Source organism: Artemia sp. Qi Xiang Cuo, chromosome 20 (genome assembly GCF_049724085.1).
Source record: "Artemia sp. Qi Xiang Cuo chromosome 20, ASM4972408v1, whole genome shotgun sequence".
NCBI lineage: Eukaryota > Metazoa > Arthropoda > Branchiopoda > Anostraca > Artemiidae > Artemia > Artemia sp. Qi Xiang Cuo.
The window spans coordinates 47,856,853-47,873,334 of record NC_142813.1 but is presented as its reverse complement, the minus strand read 5'-3'; the positions used below and the strand labels follow the sequence as shown (position 1 = coordinate 47,873,334).

Genomic DNA, 16,482 nt, shown 5'->3' with positions numbered 1-16,482 from the left:
TTCTTTAATAAAATTATTTTCTTGCCATCTACATCTCTCTTAGTATCAACTTTTCAGTATACTATAATGTTGGACCCTATTTTAAACTGACAACATTGTTCAAACACAACTTGTGTATTATACAGAACACATCGAAGAAGTAAAGCTAGGTCAACTCACAATGTCATTCTATCATCATTAACCATTTTCATAGATTTTTGTTTTCCCAAATTTATAACAAAATGCCTGAGTTAACAAGCCTTCGTTACACTCTATTTTAAACTGACAACCCTGTTCAAACAGCACTTGTGTATTATACAGAACACATTGAAGTATTCGCAAATGCTAAACCCTTTTATTTCCACCTTAATAGGATCATATTTGCAAATGCTAAACCCTTTTTTTAGAGCTATGATCGCAACGAATGGTACCTGTTATCAGACAAAAATGCCAATTGCCAAAAAAATAAAAAATAAAAAGAAAATAAAACACACCATGCTAAATGTGCTTTCAAAAACCCATCTGCTTGAAAACATGTTTGTTATCGATAACCATTTCCAAAGATGTAAGAAAATTATGGAAAATACACTTCTCTGGTTCAAATCTGAAACTTTAGTCTATTTTTTGGCTCGAAAAACAGTCTGGTTGAAAAACTTGGAGTTGAAACAAATTTGTATGGGGAATCTCCGTTCGTGCTGTTATCTTTTTTGCAATGTTTAGGAACAGGTGGGGAATCCCCGCTCGCTTGGAAAGGTACCAACAGGACATAAGCAAATAGAACGTAGTTTCATAACGTGTTTAATCACGTGTAGAGCTCCCATAGAATAACAATGGAAGGAACATAGCGCTATAGAATAGCATGGAAGGGAACATAAACCCTTATAATAGCATTGGGGGGGAACATAAGCCCTTAAAATAGCATGGGAGGGAATATAAACCCTTAGAATAACATGGGAGGGAACATAGGCCCTTATAATAGCATGGGAGGGAACATAAACCCTTAGAATAGCATGGGAGGGAACATAAGCCCTTAAAATAGCATGGGAGGGAACATAAACCCCTAGAATAGCATAGGAAGGAACATAAGCCCTTATAATATTATAGAAACGAACATAAGCCCTTATAATAGCATAGTAAGGAACATAAGCTCCTGGAATAGCATAGGGAGGAACATAATCCACCCAAATCCATAGGTACATGCTCTGGAAAGATACCAAGGAACATAAGGCAAGCAAATCCATAAGTACATGCTCTGGAAATGTTTTTCCTATACGTCTCTGCAAATAGCATGGTAATTCCTATATGTCTAGGCAAAGTATAAGGTAGCACTCTAATCATAATTAATAACTATCGAAAAAAGGAACAGACTTGAATATAGTTTTTCGCTAATATTTATTTAAGCCAATATTTGCTTTCTGTAGACTAAAGCTGGCCATACGCGTACAACATATGGCCTCTCTGAAAATATATTTCTTTTGGAGATAATGCAATTAATATATGTAAATAGTTCCTCTTGGGACATCTGTGTCTTATAGGACATCCATAGATATTTTGTGGGAACTTACTTAATCGACGGATCCTCTTCCCTCGTTGGCCCTCTGGCAGCTGAGACGGAATTCCTATTACCTTATTTCCATGCAGCAGACGGAATGATCCTTCCTGTTTACTTAGTATATCTATGTTCTTCCTAATGAAGGGAGGTCAGCTGGGGGTAACAAGGCCGTACCCAGGATTTTTTTTCGGAGGGGGTTTTACTCTTTTTTTTGGGGGGGGGGGGTGGTTACACAAAAAAACTCAAAAAACGCATACAAAATTTATTTATGTCCCTTTTTGTTACGTTTTTACGAGTATATATATATATATATATATATATATATATATATATATATATATATATATATATATATATATATATATATATATATATATATATATATATATATATATATATATATATATATATATATATATATATATATATATATATATATGATATATAAGTAACAGTAGATAATATCATACAGAAGATACTAAAATATGCTTATAGCATGATTTAGTTTTTAGGAATATCTTCTATGAAGTCCAACAGGGGGCAAGGAGGTCAATTTCCCCGGGTCACAAGAAGACACTAAAATATGCTTATAAAGCGAAAAATGAGAATTTAGGAATTCTTTAGAGAATATCTTCTATTAGTCCAACAGGGGGCAAGGAGGTAAATTTCCCCGGGTCATAAGAAGAAACTAAAATATGCTTATAAAGCGAAAAATTGAGAATTTAGGAATTTTTAGGAATATCTTCTATTAGTCCAACAGGGGGCTAGGAGGTTAATTTCCCTCGGGTCATAAGAAGACACTAAAATATGCTTATAAAGCGAAAAATGAGAATTTAGGAATTTTTAGGAATATCTTCTATGAAGTCCAACAGGGGGCGAGAAGGTCAATTTTCCCCGGGTCACAAGAAGACATTAAAATTTGATTATAAAGCGAAAAATGAGAATTTAGGAATATCTTCTATGAAGTCCAACAGGGGGCGAGGAGGTCAATTTCCCCCGGGTCACAAGAAGACATTAAAATATGCTTATAAAGCGAAAAATGAGAATTTAGGAATTTTTAGGAATATCTTCTATGAAGTCCAACAGGGGGCGAGGAGGTTAATTTCCCCCGGTTCATAAGAAGACACTAAAATATGCTTATAAAGCGAAAAATATTTCCATTTAAATATTGGTAAAAAAAAAGTTCTCGATAGCACATGCCCCCTCCCCTCTTGGGAAATTTTCTGGAAGTGCTCGTGATGTACCTAACTCACTTCCCTCACTCTCTCACTGTCCCTCACTTCTCTATTATTTGCACCAGTAAGTATAAAAATGTAATCTTTTGTGGTGTATAGAAAAAATTGCAATATAAGATTGGCTATCGCCCCGTATACCTATATTATAAGCTTAATCCAAAAATACTCCAAGCAATGAAGGGAGATGAGGGATTGGTGGTACTTGTATGGAATCCGGTAAACAGGCGAGATGTGAAGTTTGGTTAATGCTAATGAAAAAAAAATAGGATGAAAATATAATAGTTTAGAAACAAATTTGGGCTATATATTTGCACATTAAGGGGGGGGGGTAAAGCATAGCATATATTAAATACGTAACCTAACCTAACCTAGCTACCTTTTAGTCCCCCTAAACCCCAAAAAACTAAAGTTAAGATCTTTCTCGCGAAGTGAGCAACATCTCACAAACCTGCTTATCAATAGCAGCTTTGAGATTTCAATGCGGTATTTCATCGCGTGTTTACCCGATTCCGTACAAGAATCAGATTGATTCCCCTTACGGAAATAAAAAAAAAAACTCAAATAAAATTCTCAAATTTGGAAAACCTTAATTTACACGGGGGGGGGGGGGGTATTTCCCGTGGGGATGTATTTTCCAGGGGGGGGCTAGGCACCTAGAACCCTCAGAAGTAACAGTCTCTAAATAAACGAAACATAAAATACCGTTTCGGTGTATGCCCATTTGGTGCTTCCCTCTGGGGCAGTCTCTCTATATAACTTTCGATAATTTGAAATTGATTGGCTATCTCAGTACATCTGTTTCAGTGTTTCCGAATCCACTTCTCCTTTCGTAGATTTGAGACTTCATCCCCCCTGAGGGAAAAGACTTCTTCATAAATATTAAAAAATCGATGATTTAAGCTGTTTTACTGTAATATGATAGAACAGATAGAACAAGTTGAATTTTTATCTTATGAGCGGAAATTGATGATTTTTTTTATTTAGAGTAGACTATACATCAAGCTTAAAACAATTCTATTTCATCAATACCTCATTATTTTTGACATTGTATCTCCAGGTAGAAATTGTGCTGAGAGTCTACTTTTACTGTTTCTTGTGATGATGTTTGTTTTTATTTAAAAATTTGACCTTTTTAACTTCAAGATTTTTTTTTTTTATCGAAACATAACAGTATGAACATATTGGTAAAAGAAGTTTTATCTTATCCAATCCCATTTGGGGTGCAACAGAAAGTCAATTATGATCAGTTCTGTTCAGTTTAGTTCATTTTATTTAACATCAAAATACATTTAACAAATATGCCAATACCCGCCCCAAGAAAGATACCAAAAAGCACTTGCGACTGGGCGGGTACATACAACTCATTTATTAATTAATGATTAACTCGTATAAACAAAAAAAAAAACTTAATAGTAATAATAATAAAAAAAACAAAAAACACTAAAAAACAAAAAAAAAAATCAATCTCTCATCAATACATTTAATAATAGTAATAATAATAATAATAATAATAATAAAGTAAAAAAAAAAAAAAAAAAAAAAAAAAAAAAAAAAAAAAACAACTATGAACCTTGACCTAACAAATATTTTTTCAATTTATCATACAATTTATCAATTTACATACAACTCATTTACTAATTAATGATTAACTATAAACAAAAAAAAAACTTAATAATAATAATAAAAAAAAACCTTCAACATACCCACCAGAAAGACGCATCGCTCTATTTTGAAAAGTCTGAACACGTTTAAAATTCACATAAAAATTACTTGCCCATAACATACAGCCATACGAAGCATATGGGTGGATCAAAGCATGGTATAAAAGCAATAAAACTCTCTGAGGTAAGAAATTTTTAAAACGACGAATCGCTCCAAGGCCACGTGCGACCTTTGTGGCAACAACATCACTGTGGCGTTTCCACGAAAAATTACAATCAATGTAAAAACCTAAGAACCAGATTTCTTGAACTTGAACTACAGGCTTATTATTAAACAGAATTCTACCATCAATATCACTGGGCTTGCCTACTCTAGAATATACAATAAAATTAGTCTCAGTAACATTAACTGATAACAAACTCAAACTAGTAAAAACATGGAAATTTGTCAGAACACAATTCACTTTCAACACAAGACTATCCAAACAACGACTAGAAAACGTAACTGCAGTGTCATCAGCGAATGACGTTAAGCAACAATCTGGAAGATATACCTCATACTATCCACAAAAACCAGACACAGGAGTGGGCCAAGGACCGATCCCTGTGGCACACCGCACGACACTTGATAAGGGGAAGAAAAACATCATCAATCATCACTTTAATAGACCTCCCACACAAATAACTTTCAAACCACTTCAAATTCACTCCTTTAATACCTAAGCGTTCTAATCTTTGCAATAAAATGTTAAAATCTACCGTGTCAAATGCTTTCCTAAAATCAAAAAAATACTGTTAGCGGGATTTCACCTTTTACTAAACAATTATTTACAAAATCAACAAGATGAATGGCAGCATGACTAGTGGAATGACCTTTTCGGAACCCGAATTGGGGGTGTCACTGAGTAGGCTATGTTTTGTGAGATGGTCATATAGACGGCTATGAATAACTTTTTCCAAAATTTTTGACAATAAAGGCAGTATCGATATTGGTCTCCAGTTACCGGCATCTGACCTGGCACCCCCTTTGTAAAGCGGGATAACTTTAGCTTGCTTCAACGCTTCTGGAAAGGTCCCGGTTTCCATAGATAAATTAATAATATGGAGATTCATATGCAGATTCATATGCAGTCAAACCGGTAGCAATGCTTCTAAGCTGGGTATCCCCTCCGAATGGTGAGCCATTTTCAAAGTACGTGACCATCGCCTGCGTATCCTTGAAGTCTCGTTCTTGTCTGGGGCCTGCGTTCTCCTTGTGCTGCTCGCTTGTCTCATAGAGAATTTGCGTCAGATCTTCCATTAGGAGGTTAACAGCAGAGCAGGTTGGGCGTGCTAAAACCCACAGCGACCTCTGGGTTTCGGTCATGCCCGTACCCCTAGTCAGTCCACCTGCTGTTTTCAACGAGCGCATAAGCTCTTGTTCAATAACTAGATCCGTCGACAAGCCAGCCCAATAGCGATCAGATCGTCTGACGACGTGCATTCCTTGTTGGAATGAACTATGAACAGTAGGATGGGTTTCTTCAAGCTTCACCATCTTCTGAAGGTATATTCTGCACGATTTGGCATAGTTGTTGTGACCACATGCCGCAAGAAAAGGTAGCATTTCAGACACAGACTTTAGGTGTAAGTCCCAAAGCCCCATCCGATCAGCTTTGATGAAAGAACGAAGTATCCCAACCATATTCATAAGCTGAAACCACAGCTTTGAAGTTCTGTGCTGAGACAGATCAAGTATCTTCTGGTCGACGAAACCTTTGATCCGCTTGAGCGCAGGATTTTCTTCAACCTCCGTCATTGTTGCCTCTCCATTCATTAGCTTGCTGTATAGTGTTTTAAGGTCTGCAACTTCTTTGGTGCCTAACTTTGTTTCAGGTTCTGAACAGGGATCATCGTCAAATAACTCGGAGAGCAGCAGGCATGTAGAGCACTATGAACTAGCAAGAGACCTCGAACAGCTTGTGAAATAGCCTTTCCGCTTAGGAGATGGGGAACAGTGTTTGGGGCATATGCAAGTTCCAGGACTTCGCGGAGACCGGATCCTTCCATTGTGTATCCTATGCATCCAATAAAGCTCATGGTTGTGTGAAACCCACCGAGTTTCAGAACTACTGCTGAGAGCTCACTTCCTGGTTCAGAAGCCTCAACCTTTTTCATAGCTTTCCACCACAATGGCTGATCGAAGGTCACGACTGGGGCGAATCCATGGCGTTTAGCTTGGTCTGCGATGAACATCAAGGTAGAGTACACACAGGTGTCATCACTGGCAGACAGATCAATCATCGGGAGAAATATTACAGACGCTTTCCCCGGATGGTTTCCAACCATGACAGTCTGATGTGTCCCATTCCATCCCGGCCTTGGAGTCTTCAGATACCACGACGAAAGCCAGAGAGTATCGAGACTAGCACTGGGATCCAGTGCAGTAAAGTCAGGAATACGAACGTATCTGAACTGAAAAAGGAACGTATCTGAACTGAACTGAAAAAGGACAAATTCTCCCAGCCCGCTAACCGCAGCACGCGGTGAGGGTTACTAGGGGTGGTAAATGAATCTTTCCAGCCAATCCCAGGGCTCCTAATATACTGGCCAATCTCCCTAACTGCGCACTTCTTCCCTCGTGGTGAATTAAACGCGTACGCAGTTAAGAGGACCCAAAATGGCGTAAAAAAATAATAGGAAATTAACATTTATTACTTAAAGAAGGAAAATAATGAAGGGGCCCAAAGAAATGAATCTGGGAGGGACATTTATCTGACAAAACTGGGACCAAGGGTTCCAACACCGACCTTAGCGAAATACGCTACGAAATTTTCCGCTAGATGGCCGTATATGCTGTTAAACCTTAATGACGACAATCTTAGAATGTACGGAACTTTCCAAAAATATAGTATTCAGTCGATAGGGCGACGTTATTCCTGACTTCATTCGCCCCAAAGGACGAAAAAAGGGAAATATGGCCACGAAATACGAATTTCTTGTTTGGTGATGAATGTGAAACCCTAACGGTGGGACAAAACTTGAATCTGATGTGATATTCGAATTCAGCACACAAAACTAGTTCAGAAACATGTCTCCCATGAAGTAAATGCTAAGCTCTAGGATAACGAAAAATTTCCGCTAAAAACAACAAAAAACAAACGGAAAACGCAAAAATACACTTATTTTTCACCCCGCTGGGTTTCTCAACTTTTGATATGTTGTACAGTTTTTTTTTCTCTACAAGATGGTGTAAAAATAATTTCTGTTGCAATTTGTTTGCGGTCGAGTCCTATTTGACGCTAGATTGACTGTACTACATGTGACGTGTCTTAGAAAACGACGTATCCCGGCTAAAAAAATACTGACACGTGAGCTGAAAAAGCAAAATCTGAATAGCTTTGCCGAGGAATTGAGCTGTATCAAGTGGGACTCGGTCCTGGGGATTTCTGGTGATTCTTCTCTAGCGTACAATCAGTTCATGTATATTTTCCAACCGATTTATGAGAAAACATGCCCCTTGCGCTTGACCAAACAAAAGAGGGACGATCCCCGCAAGTCGTGGATTACGGAGGCAATAATAGACATGATGAAAAAAAGGAACTTGTTATATGAGCAATATCTTAATAGTCAGGATGACGCAGATTTTGCAGAGTTCAAGCGAGTGAGAAATAAGGTGAACAGTATGAGAAGGCAAGCAAAGAAGAAGTATTTTGAAGAAAAGTTTTCTGATAGTAAGGGAGATACCAAAGCCATATGGCAGGTTATTAATGAGTTTATGGGAAATCAGAAAAGCAGTCAGTCGCCTTGCATTGATATAATCGGAAGTTATGTGAGTGATAAAAATGTGGTCGCGAATCATTTTGGCCAGTTTTATTCTCAGGTTGGCTCGTCTGTTCAAGAGAGTGTAAGGTGGGACAGGGAAAATTTTATTAGCGAGGAATTCGTGGACTCTCGTGGAGATACTGTTGAGTTCCAGTTTGAAAAGTGCACAAATGATGCATTGAAGGAAATAGTGAAAAATGTAAAATCAAATTCTGCTGGGATAGATGGCGTGAATCTGAGAACTGTTAAAGCTGTTTTAATATATATACTAACATGTATTCTCCATATTATTAATTTATCAATGGAAACAGGGACCTTTCCAGAAGCGTTGAAGCAAGCTAAAGTTATCCCGCTTTACAAAGGGGGTGCCAGGTCAGATGTCGGTAACTGATGCCGGTATTTTTTTGATTTTAGGAAAGTATTTGATACGGTAGATTTTAAAATTTTATTGCAAAGATTATAATGCTTAGGTGTTAAAGGAGTGAGTTTGAAGTGGTTTGAAAGTTATTTGTGTGGGAGGTCTATTAAAATGATGATTGATGATGCTTTTTCTTCCCCTTCTCAAGTGTCGTGTGGTGTGCCACAGGGATCGGTCCTTGGTCCACTTCTGTATCTGGTTTATGTGGATAGCATGAGGTTTATCTTCCAGATTGTTGCTTAAAGTCATTCGCTGATGACACTGCAGTTACGTTTTCTAGTCGTTGTTTGGATAGTCTTGTGTTTAAAGTGAATTGTGTTCTGAGAAATTTCCATGTTTTTACTAGTTTGAGTATGTTATCAGTTAATGTTAATAAGACTAATTTTATTGTATATTCTAGAGTAGGCAAGTCCAGTGATATTGATGGTAGAATTCTGTTTAATAATAAGCCTGTAGTTCAAGTTCAAGAAATCCGGTTCTTAGGTTTTTACATTGATTGTAATTTTTCGTGGAAACGCCACAGTGATGTTGTTGCCACAAAGGTCGCACGTGGCCTTGGAGCGATTCGTCGTTTTAAAAATTTCTTACCTCAGAGAGTTTTATTGCTTTTATACCATGCTTTGATCCACCCATATACTTCGTATGGCTGTATGTTATGGGCAAGTAATTTTTATGTGAATTTTAAATATGTTCAGAATCTTCAAAATAGAGCGATGCGTCTTTCTGGTGGGTATGTTGAAGGTTTTTTTTTATTATTATTATTAAGTTTTTTTTTGTTTATAGTTAATCATTAATTAGTAAATGAGTTGTATGTAAATTGATAAATTGTATGATAAATTGAAAAAATATTTGTTAGGTCAAGGTTCATAGTTGTTTTTTTTTTTTTTTTTTTTTATTTTTTTTTTTTTTACTTTATTATTATTATTATTATTACTATTATTAAATGTATTGATGAGAGATTGATTTTTTTTTGTTTTTTAGTGTTTTTTGTTTTTTTATTATTATTATTATTAAGTTTTTTTTTTGTTTATAGTTAATCATTAATTAGTAAATGAGTTGTATGTACCCGCCCAGTCGCAAGTGCTTTTTGGTATCTTTCTTGGGGCGGGTATTGGCATATTTGTTAAATGTATTTTGATGTTAAATAAAATGAACTGAACTGAACTGATCATAATTGACTTTCTATTGTAACCCCAAATGGGATTGGATAAGATAAAACTTCTTTTACCAATATGTTCATACTGTTATGTTTCGATACAAAAAAAAAATCTTGAAGTTAAAAAGGTCAAATTTTTAAATAAAAACAAACATCATCACAAGAAACAGTAAAAGTAGACTCTCAGCACAATTTCTACCTGGAGATACAATGTCAAAAATAATGAGGTATTGATGAAATAGAATTGTTTTAAGCTTGATGTATAGTCTACTCTAAATAAAAAAAATCATCAATTTCCGCTCATAAGATAAAAATTCAACTTGTTCTATCTGTTCTATCATATTACAGTAAAACAGCTTAAATCATCGATTTTTTAATATTTATGAAGAAGTCTTTTCCCTCAGGGGGGATGAAGTCTCAAATCTACGAAAGGAGAAGTGGATTCGGAAACACTGAAACAGATGTACTGAGATAGCCAATCAATTTCAAATTATCGAAAGTTATATAGAGAGACTGCCCCAGAGGGAAGCACCAAATGGGCATACACCGAAACGGTATTTTATGTTTCGTTTATTTAGAGACTGTTACTTCTGAGGGTTCTAGGTGCCTAGCCCCCCCCCCCCTGGAAAATACATCCCCACGGGAAATACCCCCCCCCCCCCCCCGTGTAAATTAAGGCTTTCCAAATTTGACAATTTCATTTGAGTTTTTTTTTATTTCCGTAAGGGGAATCAATCTGGTACTTGTATGGAATCGGATAAACACGCGATTAAATACCGCATTGAAATCTCAAAGCTGCTATTGATAAACAGGTTTGTGAGATGTTGCTCACTTCGCGAGAAAGATCTTAACTTTAGTTTTTTGGGGTTTAAGGGGACTTAAAGATAACTAGATTAGGTTAAGTATTTAATATATGCCCTGCTTTACCCCCCCTCCCTTAATGTGCAAATATATAACCCAAATTTGTTTCTAAACTATTATATTTTCATCCTATTTTTTTTCATTAGCATTAACCAAACTTCACATCTCGCCTGTTTACCGGATTCCATACAAGTACCACCAATCCCTCATCTCCCTTCATTGCTTGGAGTATTTTTGGATTAAGCTTATAATATAGGTATACGGGGCGATAGCCAATCTTATATTGCAATTTTTTCTATACACCACAAAAGATTACATTTTTATACTTACTGGTGCAAATAATAGAGAAGTGGGGGACAGTGAGAGAGTGAGGGAAGTGAGTGAGGTACATCACGAGCACTTCCAGAAAATTTCCCAAGAGAGGAGGGGGCATGTGCTATCGAGAGCTTTTTTTTTGCCAAAATTTAAATGGAAATAATTTTCATTTTTCGCTTGATAAGCATAATTTAGTGTTTTCTTGTGACCCGGGAGAAATTGACCTCCTCGCCCCCCTGTTGGACTTCATAGAAGATATTCCTAAATTTTCATTTTTCACTTTATAAGCATATTTTAATGTCTTCTTATGAACCGGGGGAAATTGACCTTCTCGCCCCCTGTTGGACTTCATAGAAGATATTCCTAGAAATTCCTAAATTCTCATTTTTCGCTTTATAAGCATATTTTAGTGTCTTCTTATGACCCGTGGGAAATTGACCTCCTAGCCCCCTGTTGGACTAATAGAAGATATTCCTAAAAATTCCTAAATTCTCAATTTTTCGCTTTATAAGCATATTTTAGTGTCTTCTTATGACCCGGGGAAATTGACCTCCTCGCCCCCTGTTGGACTTCATAGAAGATATTCCTAAAAATTCCTAAATTCTCATTTTTCGCTTTATAAGCATATTTTAATGTCTTCTTGTGACCCGGGGGAAATTGACCTCCTTGCCCCCTGTTGGACTTCATAGAAGATATTCCTAAAAAAAGATATAATATATATATATATATATAATATATATATATATATATATATATATATATATATATATATATATATATATATATATATATATATATATATATATATATATATATATATATATATATATATATATATATATATATATATATATATATATATATATATATACTCGTAAAAACGTAACAAAAAGGGTCATAAATAAATTTTGTATGCGTTTTTTGAGTTTTTTTGTGTAACCAGCCCCCCCCCCCCCAAAAAAAAAAGAGTAAAACCCCCTCCGAAAAAAAATCCTGGGTACGGCCTTGTTACCCCCAGCTGACCTCCCTTCATTAGGAAGAACATAGATATACTAAGTAAACAGGAAGGATCGTTCCGTCTGCTGCATGGAAATAAGGGAATAGGAATTCCGTCCCAGCTGCCAGAGCGCCAACGAGGGAAGAGGATCCGTCGATTAAGTAAATTCCCACAAAATATCTATGGATGTCCTATAAGACACAGATGTCCCAAGAGGAACTATTTACATATATTAATTGCATTATCTCCAAAAGAAATATATTTTCAGAGAGGCCATATGTTGTACGCGTATGGCCAGCTTTAGTCTACAGAAAGAAAATATTGGCTTAAATAAATATTAGCGAAAAACTATATTCAAGTCTGTTCCTTTTTTCGATAGTTATTAATTATGATTAGACTGCTACCTTATACTTTGCCCAGACGTATAGGAATTACCATGCTATTTGCAGAGACGTATAGGAAAAACATTTCCAGAGCATGTACTTATGGATTTGCTTGCCTTATGTTCCTTGGTATCTTTCCAGAGCATGTACCTATGGATTTGGGTGGATTATGTTCCTCCCTATGCTATTCCAGGAGCTTATGTTCCTTCCTATGCTATTATAAGGGCTTATGTTCGTTTCTATAATATTATAAGGGCTTATGTTCCTTCCTATGCTATTCTAGGGGTTTATGTTCCCTCCCATGCTATTTTAAGGGCTTATGTTCCCTCCCATGCTATTCTAAGGGTTTATGTTCCCTCCCATGCTATTATAAGGCTTATGTTCCCTCCCATGTTATTCTAAGGGTTTATATTCCCTCCCATGCTATTTTTAGGGCTTATGTTCCCCCCCCCCCCAATGCTATCATAAGGGTTTATATTCCCTTCCATGCTATTCTATAGCGCTATGTTCCTTCCATTGTTATTCTATGGGAGCTCTACACGTGATTAAACACGTTATGAAACTACGTTCTATTTGCTTATGTCCTGTTGGTACCTTTCCAAGCGAGCGGGGATTCCCCACCTGTTCCTAAACATTGCAAAAAAGATAACAGCACGAACGGAGATTCCCCATACAAATTTGTTTCAACTCCAAGTTTTTCAACCAGACTGTTTTTCGAGCCAAAAAATAGACTAAAGTTTCAGATTTGAACCAGAGAATTGTATTTTCCATAATTTTCTTACATCTTTGGAAATGGTTATCGATAACAAACATGTTTTCAACCAGATGGGTTTTTGAAAGCACATTTAGCATGGCATGTGTTATTTTTTTTTTATTTTTTTTTTGGCAATGGGCATTTTTGTCTGATAACAGGTACCAGTCATGGCGATCATAGATCTAAAAAAAGGGTTTAGCATTTGCGAATTTGATCCTATTAAGGTGAAAATAAAAGGGTTTAGCATTTGCGAATACTTCAATGTTTTCTGTATAAAACACAAGTGATGTTTGAACAGGGTTGTCAGTTTAAAATAGAGTGTAACGAGGGCTTGTTAACTCAGGCATTTTGTTATAAATTTGGGAAAACAAAAATCTATGAAAATGGTTAATGATGATAGAATGACATTGTGAGTTGACCTAGCTTTACTTCTTCGATGTGTTCTGTATAATACACAAGTTGTGTTTGAACAATGTTGTCAGTTTAAAATAGGGTCCAACATTATAGTATACTGAAAAGTTGATACTAAGAGAGATGTAGATGGCAAGAAAATAATTTTATTAAAGAAATTCAGAACAAACCATAGAAATCCTTGCAAAATGCTGATTTGTGGTAGTTTCACACTTGGTAGATTATTTGATTTTATTTTTGCTCATTTTTTGTTTAATGGAGTTCTCTACTTTTCTTTGAAAAACTTATTTTGTGGAAGAAGTTTTTAAAATAATTTCTGTTCGTTTTATATTGACATAGTCTTTTCAGTGAAAAAGAAAATAATACTTGAATTCTTTTCGTGTTTTTAAGACTTTGTAGTTTGGCCTGCTGTATGTACGCCGGAAAAAATTTGTCGGCATTTTTTAACAACATACACCCTTTTAAAAATCTGGACACAAATAGTACTGTTTAATTTAGTTTCATACCTCCTCTAGTTGACCTGAAATGGAAAACTTGATACCATTCGCAAAAAATCTGTTTACAAAATCTGTGTTCAAATCTGTTTACTTTCTTTGATAACTCGGATACACTTACGCTATTTTGATTTGGTTATATTTTGAGAGCAGAAATGGGAGGGTTGGCGTAGGAGGGTGGGAGTGGAAGGGGGATTAGTTGCCCTCAAATCACCTTCGACTATTAAAAAGGGCTTCAGCCCTTTCTATTTTCAATCGAATGAGCCCTTTTCGAAGTTCCCACGACAACTCCTTCGATACGAAGTGCCCTGGTCTAAACAACAACAACAACAAAAAATATTACATTATACCCACTTCGATCTTTACTATAAAAATGTCAAGCCTTCCAATCACTTTCGACTATTAAAAAGGGCACAAAGCCTTTCGATTTCAAATCAAAAGAGCCCTTTTGGAAACGAAAACGCTTTCTATAAACACCTTATATGCCCCCAGGGCATATATTACAACCCTTACCCTAAGGTCTGTTAGGGTGGTTGTCATCCTCTAAGACCGAAATTTCAGAACTTTCAACTACGTTAAACAACATGGCTATCTCAAAATTTTGATTGGATGTGTTTGAGGAAATGGTGGGCGTGAGAGGGGCGGTCGTCGCTCTCCAATCACTTTCAACTATTAAAAATGGCCTACGACTAAAGTTTCTACGACAAAACTTTCAATAAAAATCTTATATGTTCCCAGGAGATAACTTACAACCCTTGCCCTGAGTGCTGGGGGGGGGGGGTCATTCTTATTTCCAGAACTTTCTACTACGTTGAACAAAATGGCTATCTGAAAATTTTGATTGGATGCGTTTGGAGAAATGGGGGACCTGAGAGGGGGGTTAGTTACCCTCCAATCACTTTTGACTATTACATAGGGCACTAGCCCTCTCAATTTCGAATTGAATGAGCCCCTTTTAAAGTTTTACGACAACTCTATCAATAAAATGTGGAGAAGGAGCGTGCGTAGCTACCCTCCGTGGATAATATCCCCCGAAAAATACCTTCCCGGAAAATACCCCCCGCGGGAAATACCCCCCCCCCCCCGCGGAAAATACCTCCCTGGAAAACACCCCCGCGGAAAATACCTCCCTGGAAAATACCCCCCGGAAAATACTCCCCCGTTGAAAATATCCCCCGGAAAATACCTCCCCAAAAAATACCCCCCCCCGTGGAAAATAAGGCTTTCCAAGCTGGAGAATTTTATTTGAGTTTAATTTTTTCAATTTCCGTAGGGGGAAAGAATTTTGGTACTAGTGTATTATGCTCACTCACTCAAGTTTACGCTATGTAAAATTCGAGAACGCACCAGTTTTTTCGTTAGTTTCTTCGTTACTTTAGAAATAAATTTGGGCTATAGATGTGCACGTTAGGGGGTAAAGTATAGCGGGTCTGCATGCAAAATGCGGCTGATACAAATATTCTGCATATTAGATAGATACATAAATAGTTGTATTTTAAAGCCAAATATACGACCATGAACATAGTAAAATAACGTAAATGAAAGGCAAAACATTTTTTTTCCTTTAGAGCAGGGCATTTCATATGGAAGGTGTGGTCGTAGAAACTTCAAAAGGGACTCATTCGATTGGAAATTCAGATTTCTAGTGCCCTTTTTAATAGTCGAAAGTGATTGGAGGGCAAATAGCCCCCCCCCAAGCCCATCATTCCCACAAACACATCCAATCAAAATTTTGAGCCATTTTGTTGAGCATAGTTAATTTCCAGATGAAAAATATGTTTTTTAGGAGGACACTCCCCCACAACCCTCAGGGCAAGGGTTTTAAGTTATGCCCTGGGGGTATATAAGGTTTTTAGAGAAGGTCTTGTCGTAGAAACTTCAAAACAGGCTCATTCGATTGGAAATTGGAGTGGCTAGTACCCTTTTTAATAGTCAAAAGTGATTGGAGGGCAACTAGCCCCCCCACGCCCATCATTCCCCAAAACACATTCATTCATAATTTTGAGATATCCATTTTGTTCAGCGTAGTTGATTTCCAGATAGAAAATATGTTTTTGAGGAGGACACTCCCCCACAACCCTCAGGGTAAGGGTTTTAAGTTTTGCCTTGGGGGTATATAAGGTTTTTATAGAAGGCGTTGTCGTATAAACTTCAAAAAAGACTCATTCGATTGGAAATTCGAAGGGCTAGTGCCCGTTTTAATAGTCAAAAGGGACTGGAGGGGAACTAGCCCCCTCCCCTAAGCCCATTATTTCCCCAAACTCATCCAATCAAAATTTTGAGATTGCCATTTTGTTCAACGTAGTTGATTTCCAGATAGAAAATAATGTTTTTAGGAGGACACTCCAACACAACACTCAGGGCAAGGGTTTTAAGTTATGCCCTGAGGGTATATAAGAACGACGTTGGCACAATGTACTATTTATTATTTTTTTCCTTTAGAGATGGGCACTTCATATGGA

The 16,482-nt window shown here is 36.7% G+C and overlaps 1 protein-coding gene across 1 annotated transcript; it reads left to right on the top strand.

Annotated features, from left to right (window-relative positions):
- Nucleotides 1-7,992: 7,992 nt before the first annotated feature.
- On the top strand, nucleotides 7,993-8,622 carry LOC148940299 (uncharacterized). Its single transcript, XM_089106124.1, has one exon. It carries the CDS (start codon nucleotides 7,993-7,995, stop codon nucleotides 8,620-8,622), a length of 630 nt encoding a protein of 209 aa, XP_088962250.1.
- Nucleotides 8,623-16,482: the final 7,860 nt, after the last annotated feature.